We start from the raw sequence: 19,272 nt of genomic DNA, 5'->3' as shown, positions 1-19,272 counted from the left end.
GCCTGAAGCTGAACCAGACCATTTGCAACCTTGGCATCCTATTTGACAGAGATGAGCTTCCAACCACATATCCGCTCCATCACCAAGACTGCACACTTCTGCCTCCGTAACATCACCCGTCTCCCAGCCTCAGTTAATCTGCTGCAGAAACCCTCATCCATGCCTTTGTTACCTCCAGACTTGACTATTCCACTGCTCTCCTGGCTGGTCTCCCATCTTCCACCCTCTATAAACTGGAGCTCATCCAAAACCCTGCTGCCTGTATGCTAATTTGCACCGTCCCATTCTCCCATCACGCTTGTGCCCACTGACCAACATTGGCTCCTGGTCTGGGAATGCCTCGATTTTAAAATTCTCATCCTTGTTTTCAAATCTCTCCATGGCCTCGCTCCCATCTCTAATCTCCTCCAGCCCTACAACCCTCCAAGATCTCTGAGCTCCTCCAATTCTTGCCTCTTGTGCATCCCCAATTTTCACTGCACCACCATTGGCAACTGTGCCTTTAGCTACCTAGGCCCTAAGCTCTGGAATTCCCTCCCTAAACCTCTGCACCTCTCTTTCCTCTTTGACCAAGCTTTTGCTCACCTGTCTCCTATAACCTATCTCCATTTATGGCTCGGTGTCAAATTTTGTTTGATAATGCTCCTGTGAATTGCCTTGGGACGTTTTACTACATTAAAGGCACTATATAAATGCAAGTGGTTGGGATCATTTAAGCTACTGAGCCTGGAAGTTTTTATTAAAACACAAAGATAATCAGCTGGCATTAGTTTGCTAATATTGAAGTTGGATAGGTATTTGAAAAGGGAAGAATATAAAAGGATATGGGGAAAAGGACAAAAACAAGGTTAGAGTACGTTGCTCCCATTAAGGAGCTACCACAAGTACGATGGCCAAATGGTTTCCTTTGGTGCTATAATTAGTTTTGAGTATATGATAACATTTCAGAAGTTGGGATCTGAATAGTCTTGTCGAAAATTGGAGCTGGGTTCCAATCCATAGCTATAATTAATAAAAGGCATCTATGCTTGGCTTTAAGAGACCCATGAGAAATGGGTTTGAACAGTATCAACAGAAATCCTAGCAAGTTGACAGTATTGGCAGTCCCAGAGAAGGCACAAGGAAGGAGAGTATGGGAAATTGAATTTTTTTCCCCTCACCCACCGTCGCCTCTCCTTTAAGAGAGGGTACAGCACTACAGGCACTGGATGACCTCCAGTTCCTTACCCAAGGAGCAGTTCTTGAAGTGTGATCCACGTGAGTGAGCATCTTCAGGCTATCCAAGTCCATGGGGTGGAATCACAGCCAATTCTGTTCCCAACTGATGTCGAAGAATATCCACAGGGATCAGCGGATAACTTTGGGCGATTTTGCGCACCCTAACCTTTTGATGTGGAGGTCAAATGCAGCACTTCTATCTCTGCCCCAGCTGAGATCAGCTAACTCAGTGCAGACTGTGGATCTGATCTTTTTTGGTCTCCACGACTCAGCTACTTACTGCCCTAACCAGCTGTGTCAACAGGGGAGCTGTAGAATGAAATTTCTTACTAGTGCAGTTGGGCTGCTCTTCTGGGCTTAGGACAGAAGTACAGTACTGATCCCATTCAGTGCCTGACCAGAGGGTGCTTGATGCAGACAGTGGGTTTCCCTTACCTTGATGGCTTCACCTCCAAACAAACAAAAAAAAAATTTTTTTTTTTTTTATAAAACAGTTCTTTGCTAAAGCTACAAAACAGTTTTCATTTAGCAATGTTATCCATTACAGGTGACTCATACATTTTAAAAGAAATTCACAAGCACGTTCAGATCTCATTTATTTTAATATATACAAAGACAGAAACTCTTACATTACATTTAAATACAATATTGCCAACAGAAAAATCAATCGGAATCAGATCCAAATTAGTTAGGTTTCGAAGTTTATTAGAAGCTATAGGGAATTTCTGATACTACCACCTTTCAAATCTCTTCTGTATGTAGGCACCAGTTCAAGAAACAAGACAGAGTCTTTCAGGTAATGAGACCTTGCAGAATAGAATCAATACACATCAACTTATTGCACTGTGGAATCAACTTACATGTATGCTGCGTGTTCAAAGCAACAAGCCATCTTCTACTGCCATTCAGACACTTGCCTTTTTTTGGGTACCCAGCTATGGGTTCGGTTGTTCTTTTTTTTGGAGGTCCTTCTCTCACTTTGCAGGACTGATCGTGTTTCTTAGTAGCACAAATGTCACGGTAACACACACAGCTGTGCTGAAAATTATGCATACGGTTACTGAATGGAGGAGTTATTGTTCCAATCAAGCTCCTACCATTAATGCTCACTGAACAGCATGCTGCTTTTTGCCCTCCATACTCTGTTTTCTGGAAACAACCGAAAGCACTGGGTTATTTTGGTTTTACAAATGAAAACGCTTGATGTAATAGCGGTTCCCCCACACACACTCTACGGTACACTTTGTGAACTTTGCAAAAGGGTCTTCCAATAACGTCCATACAAATTGCCAGATAGAACAGAAAAAAAAGTCACGAGGTTCTTGAAACGCTGTGACCGCTTGTCTCTGTTACTGAGCTATTTGAAACACTAGATTGGCTTTCATGGTCCATTTCTGATTGGTCCAAGCTAGTATCACTACCACGCAGAGATGGATGCATATAGGTCTCATTATCTTGTGTGGGACACACGTCTTGGTGGTCAGTTTTAGTGAGAACAGCCTCTTGGTTCTTGGTTGCATGATAATTTAATGCGTTGAGGTCCGCTTCTGTTTGAAGACCACCACTGTTTGAAGAAGACACTGCTTTTGTGTTTTCTTCAGAACTTGCACCCGGTTGGATATGCTCAATGGCACCAGAATCATTTACAAGATCCTGAGTATTCGTGCCATCATTGCTTAATGTTTCAATTATGTTGCTGGAGCCCTCTGTAGGTGTATTCCGTTCTGGAGCTGCAATACCTTCTGATATGATAGCTGCAGTCTCTGCCACCCAGTTTAGATCACCACTTAATGGGGTCGCATCAGAGTTTGCATTCTGCATGCGAACAGGCTGAATGCTGTCCGCTAGGCTGGGAGAGCCATTTAGCTGGGCTGCACTGGAAGCAGCTGCAAGAGGGTTGTCTGGGTCTGCGGGGTTCTGCTGCACACTCTCTGTTGCAGTGTTGTTGTTGAGGTTGTCCTGGAGTGTTGTCTGGTTGGCCTGCCCAGCCTGTTGGTTCTGCAGCAACATCTCCTGAATGCGAATTTGCTGAAGGATGGCAGGCAGCTCGTAGTGATGGAAGAAGTAGATCATCGAATGCTGGGAAAGATAACAGCACCCAATTAATGGAGGAGGGTCAATGTTGAAGACAACTCACATTTTACACCAGGTGCCTCTTTAAAAACACACACACACACACACACACACACACACAAACGTGGGAACAAATACAACAGAATGCGAAAGCTGGGAGAGTGAACTCTGGGGGTCTGACATTGTAACAGTTCGCCTTGCTTGGCCTGAAAGGCTGAATTTTATCAGCTGTTTAGGCTCCTGTATGGAGCATTACACATGATGCTTGGGGTTTCTTTTCAAATGCCACTAACTGCCTATTTGTGACAGGACTCAGTATAGCTGACTCTCAACTTCTACCTGTTGATCTGCCAACTCCTTTGATCTGTAACAGGGCTCACTTATCATCACGTTCTAACAAACTGCACACATCCACAAGATTAAGCTGTCTTTTCTCTTTTTAGATGCATACAGGCCTGTATATTTCCAACATTTTCTGTTTTAATTTAAGCATTCAGTTTTTCCCTCAATCATTTCCCAAAAAAAGGTGTGGAAGGGGACAAAGCAGAAAGAAGAAGCTTCACCCAAACTATCAGTGCTCGAGAGCAGGCTGACACAATCTCAAGGGGGCAGGGACAGTCGACAACCATCCAATCTTCAATCCACTGCCCTAAATAACCAAGGTCCCCGCAACAAAAGAATCTCAACCACTGGATGACTAGTGTGAAAATAGGCTAGAAAGACACACAAGGGTACCAATAACTGACCTCAATATATAAATTTGTACTTACAAACAACTACATAGAGTGTTGCAATATGACAATCAATGGATATACCTTCAAAACTCCAGTAAAAAAAAGTAAAGGCACTGTCTAGTACAGAAGGAGGCTGTATAGAGCAGAAGCAGTCTGTGCTAAGTTACCCAATCTCAAATGGACCAACAGTAGGAATATTACAATTGGCTTCAGCAGTCTGGGGTGGACTTCAGCCACTTCTGATCACTATCCATAACTCCTAATGGGGTGGGTGCGATGTCTATCCATCAGAATTGGCAGTGATGCTTTCCACATTTACATGGTCCAATACCCCTCACCAGGTTCACAAATGAAGAATGACCACTTGGTACCTAGAACTGTACCGCAGCAAGAGTCAATGCCTTCAGGAGAGATGGGGAGAAATTTGGAAGAAAGAATATACCTGTATAAACAGCCACGATGTTACCAAAGCCAAACTGCTGTACTGCCCATTGAAGCGGTAATGGTAGGCATAAAAGGCAAAGTGATACAGGTAAAAGAATCTGCAATAAAAAGACAAATGTTCATTCTTAAAAGTTTGGTTGAAGGCCACACATTAGCCCTTCAGAACACGTTGAGACACAAACTCCAACAGAACATATGAAATGCCAGCGATTCCCTTTAGATATACCAAATATAATATTTTACGTGAACAGTTTTTACAGCTCTGATATACTGCTTTGTATAGCAGTCCACCTGATCAATCATCTAAACAAATAGATTTAATATTTTGGACTCCGGAAGAGATGCATCACTCCTTAGAGTTAAAAAGGTTAGTGACATGGTCTGGACCGAGTTAGCTGATCTCAGCCAGGATAGGTTAGGGGTGTTACAATTGGCTATGCTGTCCTTTGGCTAGGGAGGGGAAAGTCAGCCAGCCAAGGTCCCTGTAAATCATCACTAACCAGTGACCTCTCCTGGAAGAGAGGTGTGTGTAGACGTTGGGTGAGCAAAGAATGGGGGTCAGTTGTGATGTCCACCACAATCAAGCAGCCTGGCTGACACTCACTGTCAAACTCACACATGAATAAAGGGCATTTGGAAAGGGGAGGGAGGACGGCCAGCTTGCTGGAACAATATTCCAGTAAGAACAGTGCCTTCAGGAGGGAAAGGGAAATAAAACTGTTGGAAAAATTTAAAAAGGTTCCTAATTTAGGTCAGGATGGCAGAAACACCATTAAAAGACTGTACTAACCTCATGTTAAGACACACTAGAATCATAAGGTTACAGCACAGAAGGTCATTTGGCCGATCATGTCTGTGCTGGCTCTTTATTAGATCAACCCAAAATGAATCCCACTGCCCTGTTCTCTTTCCATAATGTGGAGATGCCGGTGATGGACTGGGGTTGACAATTGTAAACAATTTTACAACACCAAGTTATAGTCCAGCAATTTTATTTTAAATTCACAAGCTTTCGGAGGCTACCTCCTTCCTCAGGTGAACGATGTGTTCATCGTTGCCTGTGTCTTCCTCTGTTTCAATGTAGTTCATTGAGACAGTGGGACTTGAAACACTGGAACACATGGCATTCCAGTGCTTTGATGCAAAGATTTTCTTATTGGGGTTTCTGGACTCTAGGTGCCTACTAGGTCATCATATGTCAGCAGTTGTTGGCTTATAACATTATTTTTGCAAGGTTTTCCTTTGGGTAGCTGACACCGTTTTTTGGAAATTATAATAGGGGTCATTGGGAGGTCCACAACACAGAAGAGTTCGAAAACTACTGTGTTAACATGCTGAACTCATGCCCTGTCACACTGTTGTATAATCTCTCTCTCTTAAACCAGGGAGATTTTTTAAAAATTCGTTCATGGGATATGGGCATCGCTGGCGAGGCCAGCATTTACTGCCCATCCCTAATTGCCCTTGAGAAGGTGGTGGTGAGCCGCCTTCTTGAACCGCTGCAGTCCGTGTGGTGAAGGTTTTCCCACAGTGCTGTTAGGAAGGGAGTTCCAGGATTTTGACCCAGCGACGGTGAAGGAACGGCGATATATTTCTAAGTCAGGATGGTGAGACTTGGAGGGGAACGTGCAGGTGGTGGTGTTCCCATGTGCCTGCTGCCCTTGTCCTTCCAGGTGGTAGAGGTCGTGGGTTTGGAAGGTGCTGTCGAAGAAGCTTTGGCGAGTTGCTACAATGCATCCTGTGGATGGTACACACTGCAGCCACAGCGCGCTGGTGGTGAAGGGAGTGAATGTTTAGGGTGGTGGATGGGGTGCCAATCAAGCAGCCTGCTTTGTCCTGGATGATGTCGAGCTTCTTGAGTATTGTTGGAGCTGCACTCATCCAGGCAAGTGGAGGGTATTCCATCACACTCCTGACTTGTGCTTTGTGGATGGTGGAAAGGCTATGGGGAAGTCAGGAGGTGAGTCACTCGCTGCAGAATACCCAGCCTCTGACCTGCTCTTGTAGCCACAGTATTTATGTGGCTGGTTCAGTTATGTTTTTGGTCAATGGTGACCTCCAGGATGTTGATGGTGGGGGATTCGGCAATGGTAATGCCGTTGAATGTCAAGGGGAGATGGTTAGACTCTCTTGTTGGAGATGGTCATTGCCTGGCGCAAATGGGGGCTCGGACTGCTTCATTATCTGAGGGGTTGCAAATGGAACTGAACACTGTGCAATCATCAGCGAACATCCCCATTTCTGAACTTATGATGGAGGGAAGGTCATTGATGAAGCAGGTGAAGATGGTTGGGCCTAGGACACTGCCCTGAGGAACTCCTGCAGCAATGTCCTGGGGCTGAGATGATTGGCCTCCAACAACCACTACCATCTTCTTTTGTGCTAGGTATGACTCCAGCCGCTGGAGTGTTTTCCCCCTGATTCCCATTGACTTCAATTTTACTAGGGCTGCTTGGTGCCATACTGTGTCAAATGCTGCCTTGATGTCAAGGGCAGTTACTCTCAGCTCACCTCTATAATTCAGCTCTTTTGTCCACGTTTGGACCAAGGCTGTAATGAGGTCTGGAGCCGAATGGTCCTGGCAGAACCCAAACTGAGCATCGGTGAGCGGGTTATTGGTGAGTAAGTGCCGCTTGATAGCACTGTCGACGACACCTTCCATCACTTTGCTGATGATTGAGAGTAGACTGATGGGGTGGTAATTGTCCGGATTGGATTTGTCCTGCTTTTTGTGGACAGGACATACCTGGGCAATTTTCCACATCGTTTGGTAGATGCCAGTGTTGTAGCTGTACTGGAACAGCTTGGCTAGTTCTGGAGCACAAGTCTTCAGGGCCCATAGCCTTTGCTGTATCCAGTGCACTCTGCCGTTTCTTGATATCACGTGGAGTGAATCGAATTGGCTAAAGACTGGCTTCTGTGATGGTGGGGATATCGGGAGGAGGCAGAGATGGATCATCCACTCAGCACTTCTGGCTGAAGATGGTTGCAAATACTTCAGCCTTGCCTTTTGCACTCACGTGCTGGACTCCGCCATCATTGAGGATGGGGATGTTGACAGAGCCTCCTCCTCCAGTTAGTTGTTTAATTGTCCACCACCATTCACGACTGGATGTGGCAGGACCGCAGAGCTTTGATCTGATCCGTTGGTTGTGGAATCGCTTAGCTCTGTCTATAGCATGTTGCTTCCGCTGTTTAGTATGCATGTAGTCCTGAGTTGTAGCTTCACCAGGTTGACCTCATTTTTAGGTACGCCTGGTGCTGCTCTTGGCATGCTCTTCTATACTCCTGATTGAACCAGGGTTGATCCCCTGGCTTGTTGGTAATGGTAGAGTGAGGAATATGCCGGGCCATGTGGTTACAGATTGTGCTTGAATACAATTCTGCTGCTGCTGATGGCCCACAACACCTCATGGATGCCCAGTTTTGAGCTGCTAGATCTGTTCTGAATCTATCCTATTTAGCACGGTGGTAGTGCCACACAACACGTTGGATGGTATCCTCAGTGCGAAGACGGGACTTCGTCTCCACGAGGACTGTGCGGTGGTCACTCCTACCAATACTGTCATGGACAGATGCATTTGCGACAGGTAGATTGGTGAGGACGAGGTCAAGTAGGTTTATCCCTCCTGTTGGTTCGCTCACCACCTGCCGCAGGCCCAGTCTGGCAGCTATGTCCTTCAGCACTCGGCCAGCTCGGTCAGTAGTGGTGCTACCGAGCCACTCTTGGTGATGGACATTGAAGTCCCCCCACCCAGAGTACATTCTGTGCCCTTGCTACCCTCAGTGCTTCCTCCAAGTGGTGCTCAACATGGAGGAGGACTGATTCATCAGCTGAGGGAGGACGGTAGGTGGTAATCAGCAGGAGGTTTCCTTGCCCATGTTTGACCTGATGCCATGAGATTTCATGGGGTCCGGAGTCAATGTCGAGGACTCCCAGGGCCACTCCCTCCTGACTGTATAACACTGTACTGCCACCTCTGGTGGGTCTGTCCTGCCGGTGGGACAGGACATACCCAGGGATGGTGATGGAAGAGTCTGGGACGTTGGCTGAAAGGTATGATTCTGAGAATATGGCTATGTCAGGCTGTCGCTTGACTAGTCTGTGGGACAGCTCTCCCAATTTTGGCACAAGTCCCAGATGTTAGTGAGGAGGACTTTGCAGGGTTGACTGGGCTTGGTTTGCTTTTGTCGTGTCCTGTGTCTAGGGATCCGATGCCGGGTGGTCCGTCCGGTTTTATTCTTAGGACGACTTTTTTTAAGCGAGATTTTACAACTGAGTGGCTTGCTAGGCCATTTCAGAGGGCAATTAAGAATCAACCACATTGCTGTGGGTCTGGAGTCACATATTGGCCAGACCGGGTGAGGACGGCAGGTTTCCTTCCCTAAAGGACATCAGTGAACCAGATGGGTTTTTATGACAATCCGGTAGTTTCACGGCTACCATTACTGATACTAGTATTTTCATTCCAGATTTTATTTAATTAATTGACTTCAACTGCGCTAATCAGGAATATGAAGCTTTGCAGCAAGTTGCCATGAAATTTTCTCCATCTCTCTCCTGCCCTCCCCATCCCACCAGTAAGGAGAGTGGTTAAGCAAGCAAAATGGAAGGGATGAAAAAAAATGCAACAAAAATAAAAAGGAAAAAAACATTTTGAAATCATGAGAAGTTTGAAAAACTGCAGAGTTCAGTCCTTGAACATTTCAGTAATAACTTGGTTCAAACCCACCTGAGCCAATGCCGTTTGCTGGTGTTTGTGTGACAGCAAATTGCATCGTACTGGTCTGCGAGCCAAACAATTAAAATAATGTAAAACGCTGTAGTTGTGTCGTTGAAGAATTCAGACATTATGGCTTCCATCCCTGGAGGAAGAAAATATAACAGAGATCAGGGAAAAGATCAATCAGACAAGCCTGATAATTTAAAATTGTTTACATTAAATATTAATAAAAGACAAGAATCAAGCCTCAGCAAAACTCCATAATTCCAAAATGTTATTTGCAAAAACTGCAACTGAAGATCTGAAGTATACAGTAAGTAAAATCAGCAAGATCATGGCCAGTAATGTTATCTGAAATACAAATTCCTCCCATAACTTCCATCGAAACTCAGAAGGAATCTAAAACCCAGGGCCCATACGGTTTTTAAAATGGATGCTTTCTGTCCCCCCCAACCTATAGAACCGATGGCTGTTTGGAGAGTGACCACCACAGAAAATTCACTTCTACCAGTGTTCATTTTCCAAATACAATGTGGATTTAAGCTGGTTTGTTTTTCACAGGAGTGATTTATTTTGCCAAATGCTGCACATTTCCACAAAAGATGTAGCATTGTAAAACCTTCCCCCATTTTAGAGCATCTCAAAGGGACACCAAATTTGCAGTTGGCAGTAAAACTGTTTGCCATTTAGTATCATTATTCAGCTAGCAGACAGTAACAGTCTAGGTTTTCACATGAACTAAGAGCTTACACTTGGGTGTGGTATTAGACAGCAACCAGCACCTGTGAAAAGTTACTCCAGCATAAATCAGTGCCTTCTGTAGAAGGGAGAACATTGCCCAAAAAAACTGGTGAGATTAGACTAAGATAACAGATGGGACAGCACATACAATGAGGAAGAAACACAGCTGTACTTAGAAACCCTGAAGAGAGATGAAGAGCGACCAAAAAAATAAATTCAAAACGGGAAGAATGGAAAATAAAAGAGAGGTTTAAATGAGGAGAACGCCTTCCCCTTGTTGACAATAAAATGTAGAAATAATTTAAAAGGTGATATGGTGCTTATACATGTAAAATAGAAGCACACTCTTTAGTAGTTGGGTTTTTCTCATTCAATATTTGTGCACATTCTGCACTGGGGCATACATCTGGTAGTTTGGGAAGGATTAAACTAGTAAACTTTAAAAGAATCCAGGATAAGGCTACACAATGGCCGTGCACTCAAACACTTATCTTTTAAATATACACTATATGGGATTGAAACACACAAGCTTATACATTTGCCACATAACAGTGACTGCACTTCAAAAGTAATTCACTGGATGTGAAATGATTTGGGATATGCTATGGATGCAGTAAGATACAATTTGAAGGCAAGTTTTCTTTATTTTCTATAATTCACAAACTCAGCAAGAGGTGACTGGCTTCCTTGCTCTTGTCGAAGGCTACATGGCAAAAAAATTGCATAGGATGTTTTGCCAACAGTGTGTACTGCTGACGGGAGGGAATCTTGCACAATTTAATTATTCTTCAACAGCCAAGTCATTCCTAAAAATCCATCTTGAAGAAGGGCCCCAAGACCCTGGAGAGGTGCCATCTGAAACTGATGGCGGAGGTAACACTGCACTGCAGTCAGTGATGATATGATCACTAGTACCAGAACCCCATTGTGGCTTCAAATTCCATGAAGACCTCAATCATTGAAGTTCAAACTTTCCATTAGAAGGACACATTGCTCAAGGTAGTTTGGAATCTACATCAGCTAGGGTCAATTGCAACTTAAAGCACATATGGTTGGAGAAAAAGATGCAACCGTGCATCTGCATCAATCACAGCTAAGTTTCTGTTGATGCTATGTGGCCAGTTGAGACAGAATGAGTCAACCAACATCTCTCTGGTTAAAGTACCTATCGGTGCTTCTTTTCTGGAGGACTGACCAGGTAAAGAGGTGTCCAGACCCCCAGATGGGTGTCTTTACTCCAATTCCAATAGCTATTTTGATACATGCTCCACATACAATAGCCATCAACCAAATTTGAAAAATCACAGGAAGAGCGTATGCTCACAGTAATAACACTAGTTCGGTGATATCTGCTGAACTTGTGCTGTATGTCAGGCTGGACTGACTGCAGACAATTACTGGCAGAATTTCCTCTTCTTTGATTTGTTGCTTGCATGCAAGTTTAGTGGTTCCTCAAAAGGTAGGCTCCCTATCTACTAAGCTCTGATTTGTTGCTGTTTTATGAATATGAGATTTGAACCAATTCAAAATGCGGTACATAACTGACAGGATATGTAATATTTATTATACTAAATAGATACATACACTAGTCTTCATTATTTCCAATGCAACAGTTAATTATATTTTCAGCATCCTTGATGAGGGGTAGGCTGGTGACCAAATCCCAGCTCTGCTATCCAGTCAGCTGGCTAGACATAACAGCAGCTTGGGGTTTCAACCATCAAAATGTCAATCCCTCGGTGTGGCTCCTACCGTGACCTGGGTCCCAAACAAAACGTTAACCTGTCTTTCTCTTTTAGATACCAGCTGTGTATTTCCAGCATTTTCTGTTTTTATTTCAGATCTCAGGCATTTGCAATTTTTCTTTTTAGCTCTGCAAGCTATCAATTGCTTACCTGATCATATTGATGGCAGGATCAGGGAATTGCAGGGGATAAACTGGCTTGTACCAACCACAGTGCGGTGGTACTACACCAGTCAAACTGCTTCCTGTGCTTCTGAAGACCTCAAATTGCCATTTTATCAGGAATGCTGGCAATTTTAAATAAAAACAGGGAATGCTTGAAATGCACAAGAGGGTTAGCCAACTTCTGAAAGAAAGACAGTAACTTTTTTTTGTGGGACCCTTCATCTGAAGAGCTCACATCCAAAATGTTAACTGGTCTTTCTTTCAGGTGAGGATGAATCAACGGTCACCAATATAAATTTGTATCCATACCTCTGGTATTGCTTGCTATTAAATGTGCAGCTTTCCACATTCATTTCAGTTTCATGAAAAAGACAGGCGCGTCAACAAAATCTCTACTGAACACAAAACATTCTTACCAACTAGTGCTAGTATCACAGTAAGTAAAGGAGCTGCAGGAAATGCAATTGTCATGTTCATCTCCAGCATCTGCAACAAATCAACTGAAAGAAAAAAGTCCATTAATTGAAAATATGCCATGCTCGTCTTTCAGGTTTTATATTAAGACTTTACTGCTCCTTTTAAAATGCACAGGACATTTTGCTTCCAATTTGCTCTGGTATAGCACCACGCCTGCAATTTTTGGAACAATGATGTACATTCTGTGATCAATGCCTACTGAGATAAATATAGTGTTGAAGTGGGGAAGAACACTTCACATTATTATTTTGCCTATTCCTACTTTATTGTAACCATTTTCCCTACAGGTAAGTAAAGCATGTAGAAAATAAACTTGTGGGAAAGCCACAATAACTTCTACGATATGGGTTATCAGGTATGATAATATAGTATTCATGTATATGCTTATTTATTGTGCTTGTAGCAGAGTGCCAAATAAGCACTCCAGCATGTAGCTTCTGATATATAAAATTGGCTTTAATGTGTGTAGCAATGTTCTGTACATAATATAGCATTAACCAAAGAATCAACGTGAGTCAACAACACTCGACTACAGGTCCCTGCCTTGGGGATCATCCCATTTCTAGGAACTACTCTGGGTTCACTGCATTAAAGAATAATGGCAGTCATTCAAATAGATTTCTGATAAGACCTACTGGTCCCAGAGTTGCCAGTCACTGTTAGAAGCAAGCACCTGACTAGACCGACTGTACAATGCAACTCTATAATGATCTACTATTTGCAGAGGATGGAGGCAAGACCGAAAGAACTTTCTACATTCCAAGTGCACCTCCCATTAATCTATGGAGAGACACACAGTGGACATGCAGTGCATATGCAGTTCAGACCATCTTAACAGAGTTTAAACAATAGTTGAAACAAATGTCTGCAGCATTGAAGATTTGCTTGTACATTGTTTTTGGGGGATGAAGGGAAAAAACAAAAAAAGATTTTGAAGACAACAAAAGCAGAAACGGCATGAAAATAAACTCAATGTCTGCACAGTGGGCACACTGCTATGAAATGGTGATAGAAATGCTGCTTTCTGAAGGAAGAATACGGGGGGGGGTAAACACATGAATGCACGAGAACACATTGGGCTTGAAATTACACTAGGATACAAGCATATGAACGTTTAACTGCATTCAATTACATTTCTTCGTCCATTATTTGAAAGGAGCTATTTCTCACTTTATCTTAAACTGGTCAACCCCCGTTTGAATTGCAAATGAAAAAAATTTCACCAGGCAATAAATACTCATGCATTAGCATTTCACAGCTTAACTCGAAGCCGATGCAAATAAAGAGAGAGAGGAAATAAGGGTTTGTATTGTGAATTTATAATACCATGTAAGCAATTGGGCAAAAACTGAGCAAATTAATATTTTTAGATAAAGAGGTGCCACTTCTTGTTCACTTTATGCAAAGCTCACTATAATGCAGAAACCTTATAGCACAGACTTACCAATAAAGACAAAGATCTGATGATGAGAGTAACGTAACAGCATAGAAACCGACAATGTCTGGGGAAAAGGAAAGAAAAAGCACAAACAGTCAAAGCTTCTCCTAAAAATGGGGATTAACTGAAAATTTGACTTGTGAATTATTTCTAAGCTTCAATTTGATGTGATAATTTCAACAAGTATGTGCCTGCATGGTCAATGTCAAAAGATTCAGATATTCTCAGTCATTTACACAGGATAGATGCCAAGGTTACAATCTACATGATCACATAGGCAGTAATTCAGATCAGCTCTCAATTCAAGAGGTTAGACAGTTGAACAGATGGCATGAGAAGAAATCACAAAACATATTCTACACCAGGGCATATCAGTAATCAGTGTTGTAGTTTATAAACCTCTTGCTAGAGTCTCTCAGTTTGAAAGACATTCTGTTTGGCTATGAGTACTCTCACAGTCAGTGGACTGAACAAGATTCAATGAGGTTTTAGTGGGGAAAGCAGTAACTTGGATAATAGTTCAAGAAAAAAGCCATTTGACCCCATCAGTCTGCTCTTTCCACTGCCCGTGTACACTCTACACTTTTGTGGCTTCTCCCCCACAAATTTAATCTCCTTCCATAACCCAGGTACAATATACCTGGTCATGGACCCCATTCATTTAATTTCCTGAGAGAATGTTCTGCATAAATACTTCCTGATCACCAATGGTCATCATGCAAAATCCAAAATATTCATCCATCCTCACATCTCCACTATTCAATCCTGGTTTGCTGTCCTCTGCAGAGAAGAGCTCCAGGACTATGAAGCATTTGACCATCTGAGTCTATAGCTAGTCCTATAACGATCAATCCAATTTCTAACCATATATTTACATAACCAGGATCTTTAGGAACAGCTCAACAAGCCACCCTTTTCTGTATTTGACCCCACAACCTGAAATTCTTTCCCCCTTTTAGAAATGCATCCAATTGCCTCAAACATACTTGTGGCTTGCATTAATGGCTTTCCCTTGTATTTTAGTCCACCAGTCTATTACCATTTGGGTGGAAAAAGTTCTGTCTGATTTCTCAGACTCCTAATTTGTTAATTTTGAACTTGTGTCCTCTGGGATTTGAATCCTTCACTACAGTGAACAATTTGCCTGAATTAAATCCTGCCAATTCCCTTGAAAACTGCCATTAGATCACCTTTAAGTCTCTTTATGAAAGAAAGCACACCCAACTTCCTTAACCCGTGGAAAGAATTAAAAGCATGATTTCCCCATCAGGGGAGAGACACTGAAAAAGCTGCAATGGAGCAACTTAATGTGAACAGCAATCTACTTCAAAAGAAATCCATCGTGTCCATTTCATATTAATATATATGTAAATTTTCTAATATTACAACTTACATTTGTATAGTTTTCATTTCATACAGAGATTCATTGCAGAGCACGTTACAGAACAGTAGACAGTGAGGACACTGAACAGGAGCGAAGAAAGGGGGGAGGGGGCAAAAAGCAGTATAAGGAGGTTTTTGAAAGCAGGGAGATAGCAAGGCAGATATACTGACAGTGTTCCAGAAAATGGGACATAATGACTGAAGGAGCAGCCCATTGATGGTGGAGGAGCCCACTGATGAGGAATGAAAAGTAGCCTGTCAGAAAAGCAGAAGGTAGTTGCAGGAACACAGGGCAAGACAGATTATGGAGGTATGGAGGGGCAAGACCACAAAGGGTCTTGAAAATGGGGTCAAGAATCTTAAGTCAATTCTATGGGATATGGGATGCCAGTGGAGCTTGGCAAAGACGGGGGTGATGGGGATGTGCCCTTAGCACAGGTGAGACACTGCAGTGACATTTTGGATTACTTAACGTATTACCTTTTGTTCTAACTGCACGTTATTTTTAATTGCTGTGACATAAACTATGTGGATTGGAAGTTGTACTGATACATCGGAATGGACCCTGGATTAATTGGAAGCCAGCGCTTTCCTGAACGATATCTCAAAAATCAAGAGAATGTCCACCCAATATCTCATTTATATTATGGAACAAATTTTGACAGAACCAGCTCCATATTTAATATAGTTCCCCTGCTACTGAATCTATCTGGCTTATACAGCACTCACAACTTTGACATTTGGCTAGAACCTCTCAGACATCACAGGAAGGTACATAACAGCCCAGCAACATTAAAAGTGGCTTATCTTTGCCTCTGACGGCACCAAACCAGTTGGTTATAGGGTTGCCTCAGATGCCATTCTTGCTGTTGGACACACTCCTATAAAAGTTAAATGAGCTATTAGAATTGATGAGAAAGTCAATATTCTCTTCTATTTTTTCACTGCCATACAGAGAAAGGAGCAGAACAATGCGAACTTTCATTCCCCTTCATTTGGAAACACAAAGCCATTACCCATTTTTTCCCCCCCTGTGGGAGAGGCGAGAAAAGGCAATAAATAATCCATACTGGGGAGAAATTCCTGGTGGTCTTCAGACAGTCCTTTGAGGACTACAAACAGTTGCCATTCACTAACCCCCTGCAGCTTTTTACATGAAGCGGGCGTTAGTTATCTGGCATATACTGAGCAACCTATGAGCCAGCAGAAAAGTTCTCAAGATTTTTTTTGCCGTGTCATCTGGAAGCCAGCTGCAGGAATGATAAAGAAATATTTATGGTTTACTAACATACTTACAAATATAACCATAATGACAAAGGCTGCCAGGTAGGAGGTTCTAGCCATCCACATGCTGACAAAACGGTAGTGTTCTCCCGACACTACATTGCGCAAAAATCCTAGTTTAAAAAATAAAAACGGTGTCAATATTCAAGATGAAATTGCCACTCTCAGCAAAATCATAGTGTTTTAATTCAGATAAAAGTTATAAAAACCTACAATAAATTGACTTCCCATCACCAATGCCAGGTTACCCATTTGGAAATGAGCCCACACAAGGAGCTCAACTGTGTAGCTGCACTTACTGATGCCGAAGTGGCCCTGGCAACACATCAGGCTAAATTTGTTTCTTGATGAATTCAAAAGACAAGCGAGACTTGCCATATGACGACATGCAATACTAAAGGATTCAGCAAAAAAGTTTGTGGGTCTTCAGGATCCTAGAAAGGTTACAATAAGTTTCACAATATACTTCGACATGTCAACTTGATTGTCCAAATTACAGATTCATAGAAAGGTTACAGCATGGAAGGAAGCCATTCGGCCCATCGCGTCCGCACCAGCTCTATGCAAGAGCAATCCAGCTAGTCTCACTCCCCCGCCCTTTCCCTGTAGCCCTGCAAATTTTTTCCTTTCAAGTACTTATCCAGTTCCCTTTTGAAGACCATGATTGAATCTGCCTCTACCACCCCCTCAGGCAGTGCATTCCAGATCCTAGCCACTCACTGTGTAAGACAAGGACAACTCCTTTAACAGTGGATTGGTACCAATTACCAAAATTATGCACTACTGAATACTTAAATGCTTTTGTATCAACTGATGGTCAAGAAAACCTCATTAGCAGAGGCCTCGGTACAACAATCACATAATTTTAGTACTGAACACAAATTTAAAGGCAATCTTATACATGTACTCTGCCAATTAGATGGAAAAAGGTGAATGCGCCCAATAACAGCAGCCCACACACAAACAGATCATGATGAGGAGCAGCCTTTCAGGTCATCCAGTGACAGAATTAATGGTCTAAAAGTTAAAACAAATTCCCCAGTGATTAGTGTTGCGCTGAGCAATACAGACCATAAAGTCAAGGGTTCTACTGAATTAGCTGATTTCACTAGAGGAAACATTGGGGCTGCTATAGTTGACTTTAGTGTCTGGCTAGGGAAAGGAAACAAAACAAAAATAAGTCTATGCGTTCACTCCTGATCATTATACAGGGGTCTCTGCGGGAATGTATGTGCATGGATATCAGATGATGACATGATCGGGCTCAACTGCGTTACTCTCCATAGTCAAACTGGCTGCCAACACTCATTACCTAAGCTCAGACATGAACAATGGCCACCAGAGAGATGCTGGAGAATGACAACAACATGAATCAATGCCTTCACAAGAGGGGAGAAAATTGGGGCAGAAGGAAAAGAGGAACGCTCTGTTGTATTGACAATAGTTAACTGTTAAGAAAACATGTAACAATCTTCAACTTCACTAGACTATATTTGCCATCACGCAAACATAAAATCCTACGAACTATGGATTCTAAATTGTACCAATGGTTACTGGAGTCATACAGAATAGATCAAGACCAAGGAATATGAATTGTCACTTCCCATCTGTCATTTTAACCCAAAGAAAAGTGCATTAGTAAATCAACGGTAATTATGTATTACTGTGGACAATGTCTTTTAAAAGTTGATGGCTTTCTTTCCTTTTGGATACTGAATACTGACAAATGGCCTGTTTTACGGAACAGGAGACTAAATTCAAAATATATTTGAAGATAGATAAGTCATTAGCTTTATCATCAGGTAAAAAGTAGATCAGTCACTAGTTTTATTAGGTGAAAGTAAGTCAGCCAGTTGAACTCACCTTTGTTTTCTTCGTTTTCAGCCAACGCTTTCACACTGGACATCAGTATATCATCATAGCCCAAGAATTCATCCAAAAGAAACCGGCTAAAACCGTCCCCAAAGCAAAGATCTTTTGTTGGATCTGTGAATAAAATTGAATAACGTAACTGGCCAGTTGTAAGTTCTGATTGTATTTGAAGTGTTAACTGGAAGAGCAGAGCTCAGCTCAAGTCCTACTCTTCACTATCTAGCAAGACATATGCTTTCCACCGGTGTGGAAAAGAGCTTTCCACCGGTGTGGAAAAGAGCTTTCCACCTTGTTCAAGTGCAAATCCTGGATTATAAACCAAGGAATGACATAGACCAGTGGCCTGCACACCTAAGGAGTGGAGCAAAAAAAAGTGAATGCACTTTTAAAATTTTCAGTAACGCTCAAATCAAATACACTTATTGTAAATTCAAAAAGTATTCTAGCAAATCGGAGTAGAACCCTTTAATAATGAAATGTTGCTCCACTGTTCCCTACAGGTTAATGGTTAAGGTTAACATTATGCCACTAAATTTTTCCGCTGTAAAGTGTGGCACTATGAATGGATTTTAACTTCACTTGTAACAGACTGGCATAATTCTTATACGATTGTGTGAACAAATCTAACTGTTGCAAAATGCTCCCTCTAGCAGCCAGGACAAGTACTGACTAATAATGATCACTTTTAAAATCAAAGTTGTAATTCCACAAACTACCAACTCATCATGAGGTGATCACCAAATGAATACAGGTTAACAAAATAATCATGTTTTAAATATATATATTTGTAAGACTGGTTAGTCGAAGTTTCAATTCATCTGTATTCTCTATATATTAAAATCCCAAATTCCTAAGAAAAACAAGTTCAATTAATCCAAGCAGAATCAAGTATATAGAGAATTGCTTTTGCCAGAAATTCAATAAGTCTTTCCAGAGTTACCAAGACCTTGAGAGATTTTCTCGAATTGAATCCAG

General features: G+C 42.3%; 1 protein-coding gene across 2 annotated transcripts in view; it reads right to left on the bottom strand.

Moving 5' to 3' along the window:
• Nucleotides 1-1,797: 1,797 nt before the first annotated feature.
• tmem259 (transmembrane protein 259) overlaps nucleotides 1,798-19,272 on the bottom strand; it is a 51,876-nt gene continuing 34,401 nt past the window's right edge. For both annotated transcript variants that reach the window (XM_067968160.1, XM_067968161.1), the window contains exons 5-11: nucleotides 18,289-18,411; nucleotides 16,438-16,538; nucleotides 13,765-13,822; nucleotides 12,260-12,343; nucleotides 9,203-9,335; nucleotides 4,468-4,567; nucleotides 1,798-3,297 (exon numbers count right to left, since the gene is read on the bottom strand). In XM_067968160.1, the coding sequence (XP_067824261.1) occupies nucleotides 2,530-3,297; nucleotides 4,468-4,567; nucleotides 9,203-9,335; nucleotides 12,260-12,343; nucleotides 13,765-13,822; nucleotides 16,438-16,538; nucleotides 18,289-18,411 (1,367 nt within the window). In that variant the 3' untranslated portion in view covers nucleotides 1,798-2,529. The remainder of the gene's footprint in view (nucleotides 3,298-4,467; nucleotides 4,568-9,202; nucleotides 9,336-12,259; nucleotides 12,344-13,764; nucleotides 13,823-16,437; nucleotides 16,539-18,288; nucleotides 18,412-19,272) is intronic.

Source organism: Heptranchias perlo, chromosome 29, assembly GCF_035084215.1.
Source record: "Heptranchias perlo isolate sHepPer1 chromosome 29, sHepPer1.hap1, whole genome shotgun sequence".
Taxonomy (NCBI): Eukaryota; Metazoa; Chordata; class Chondrichthyes; order Hexanchiformes; family Hexanchidae; genus Heptranchias; species Heptranchias perlo.
The sequence above is the reverse complement of the archived record's forward strand: the minus strand, read 5'-3'. Positions and strand labels throughout refer to the sequence as shown.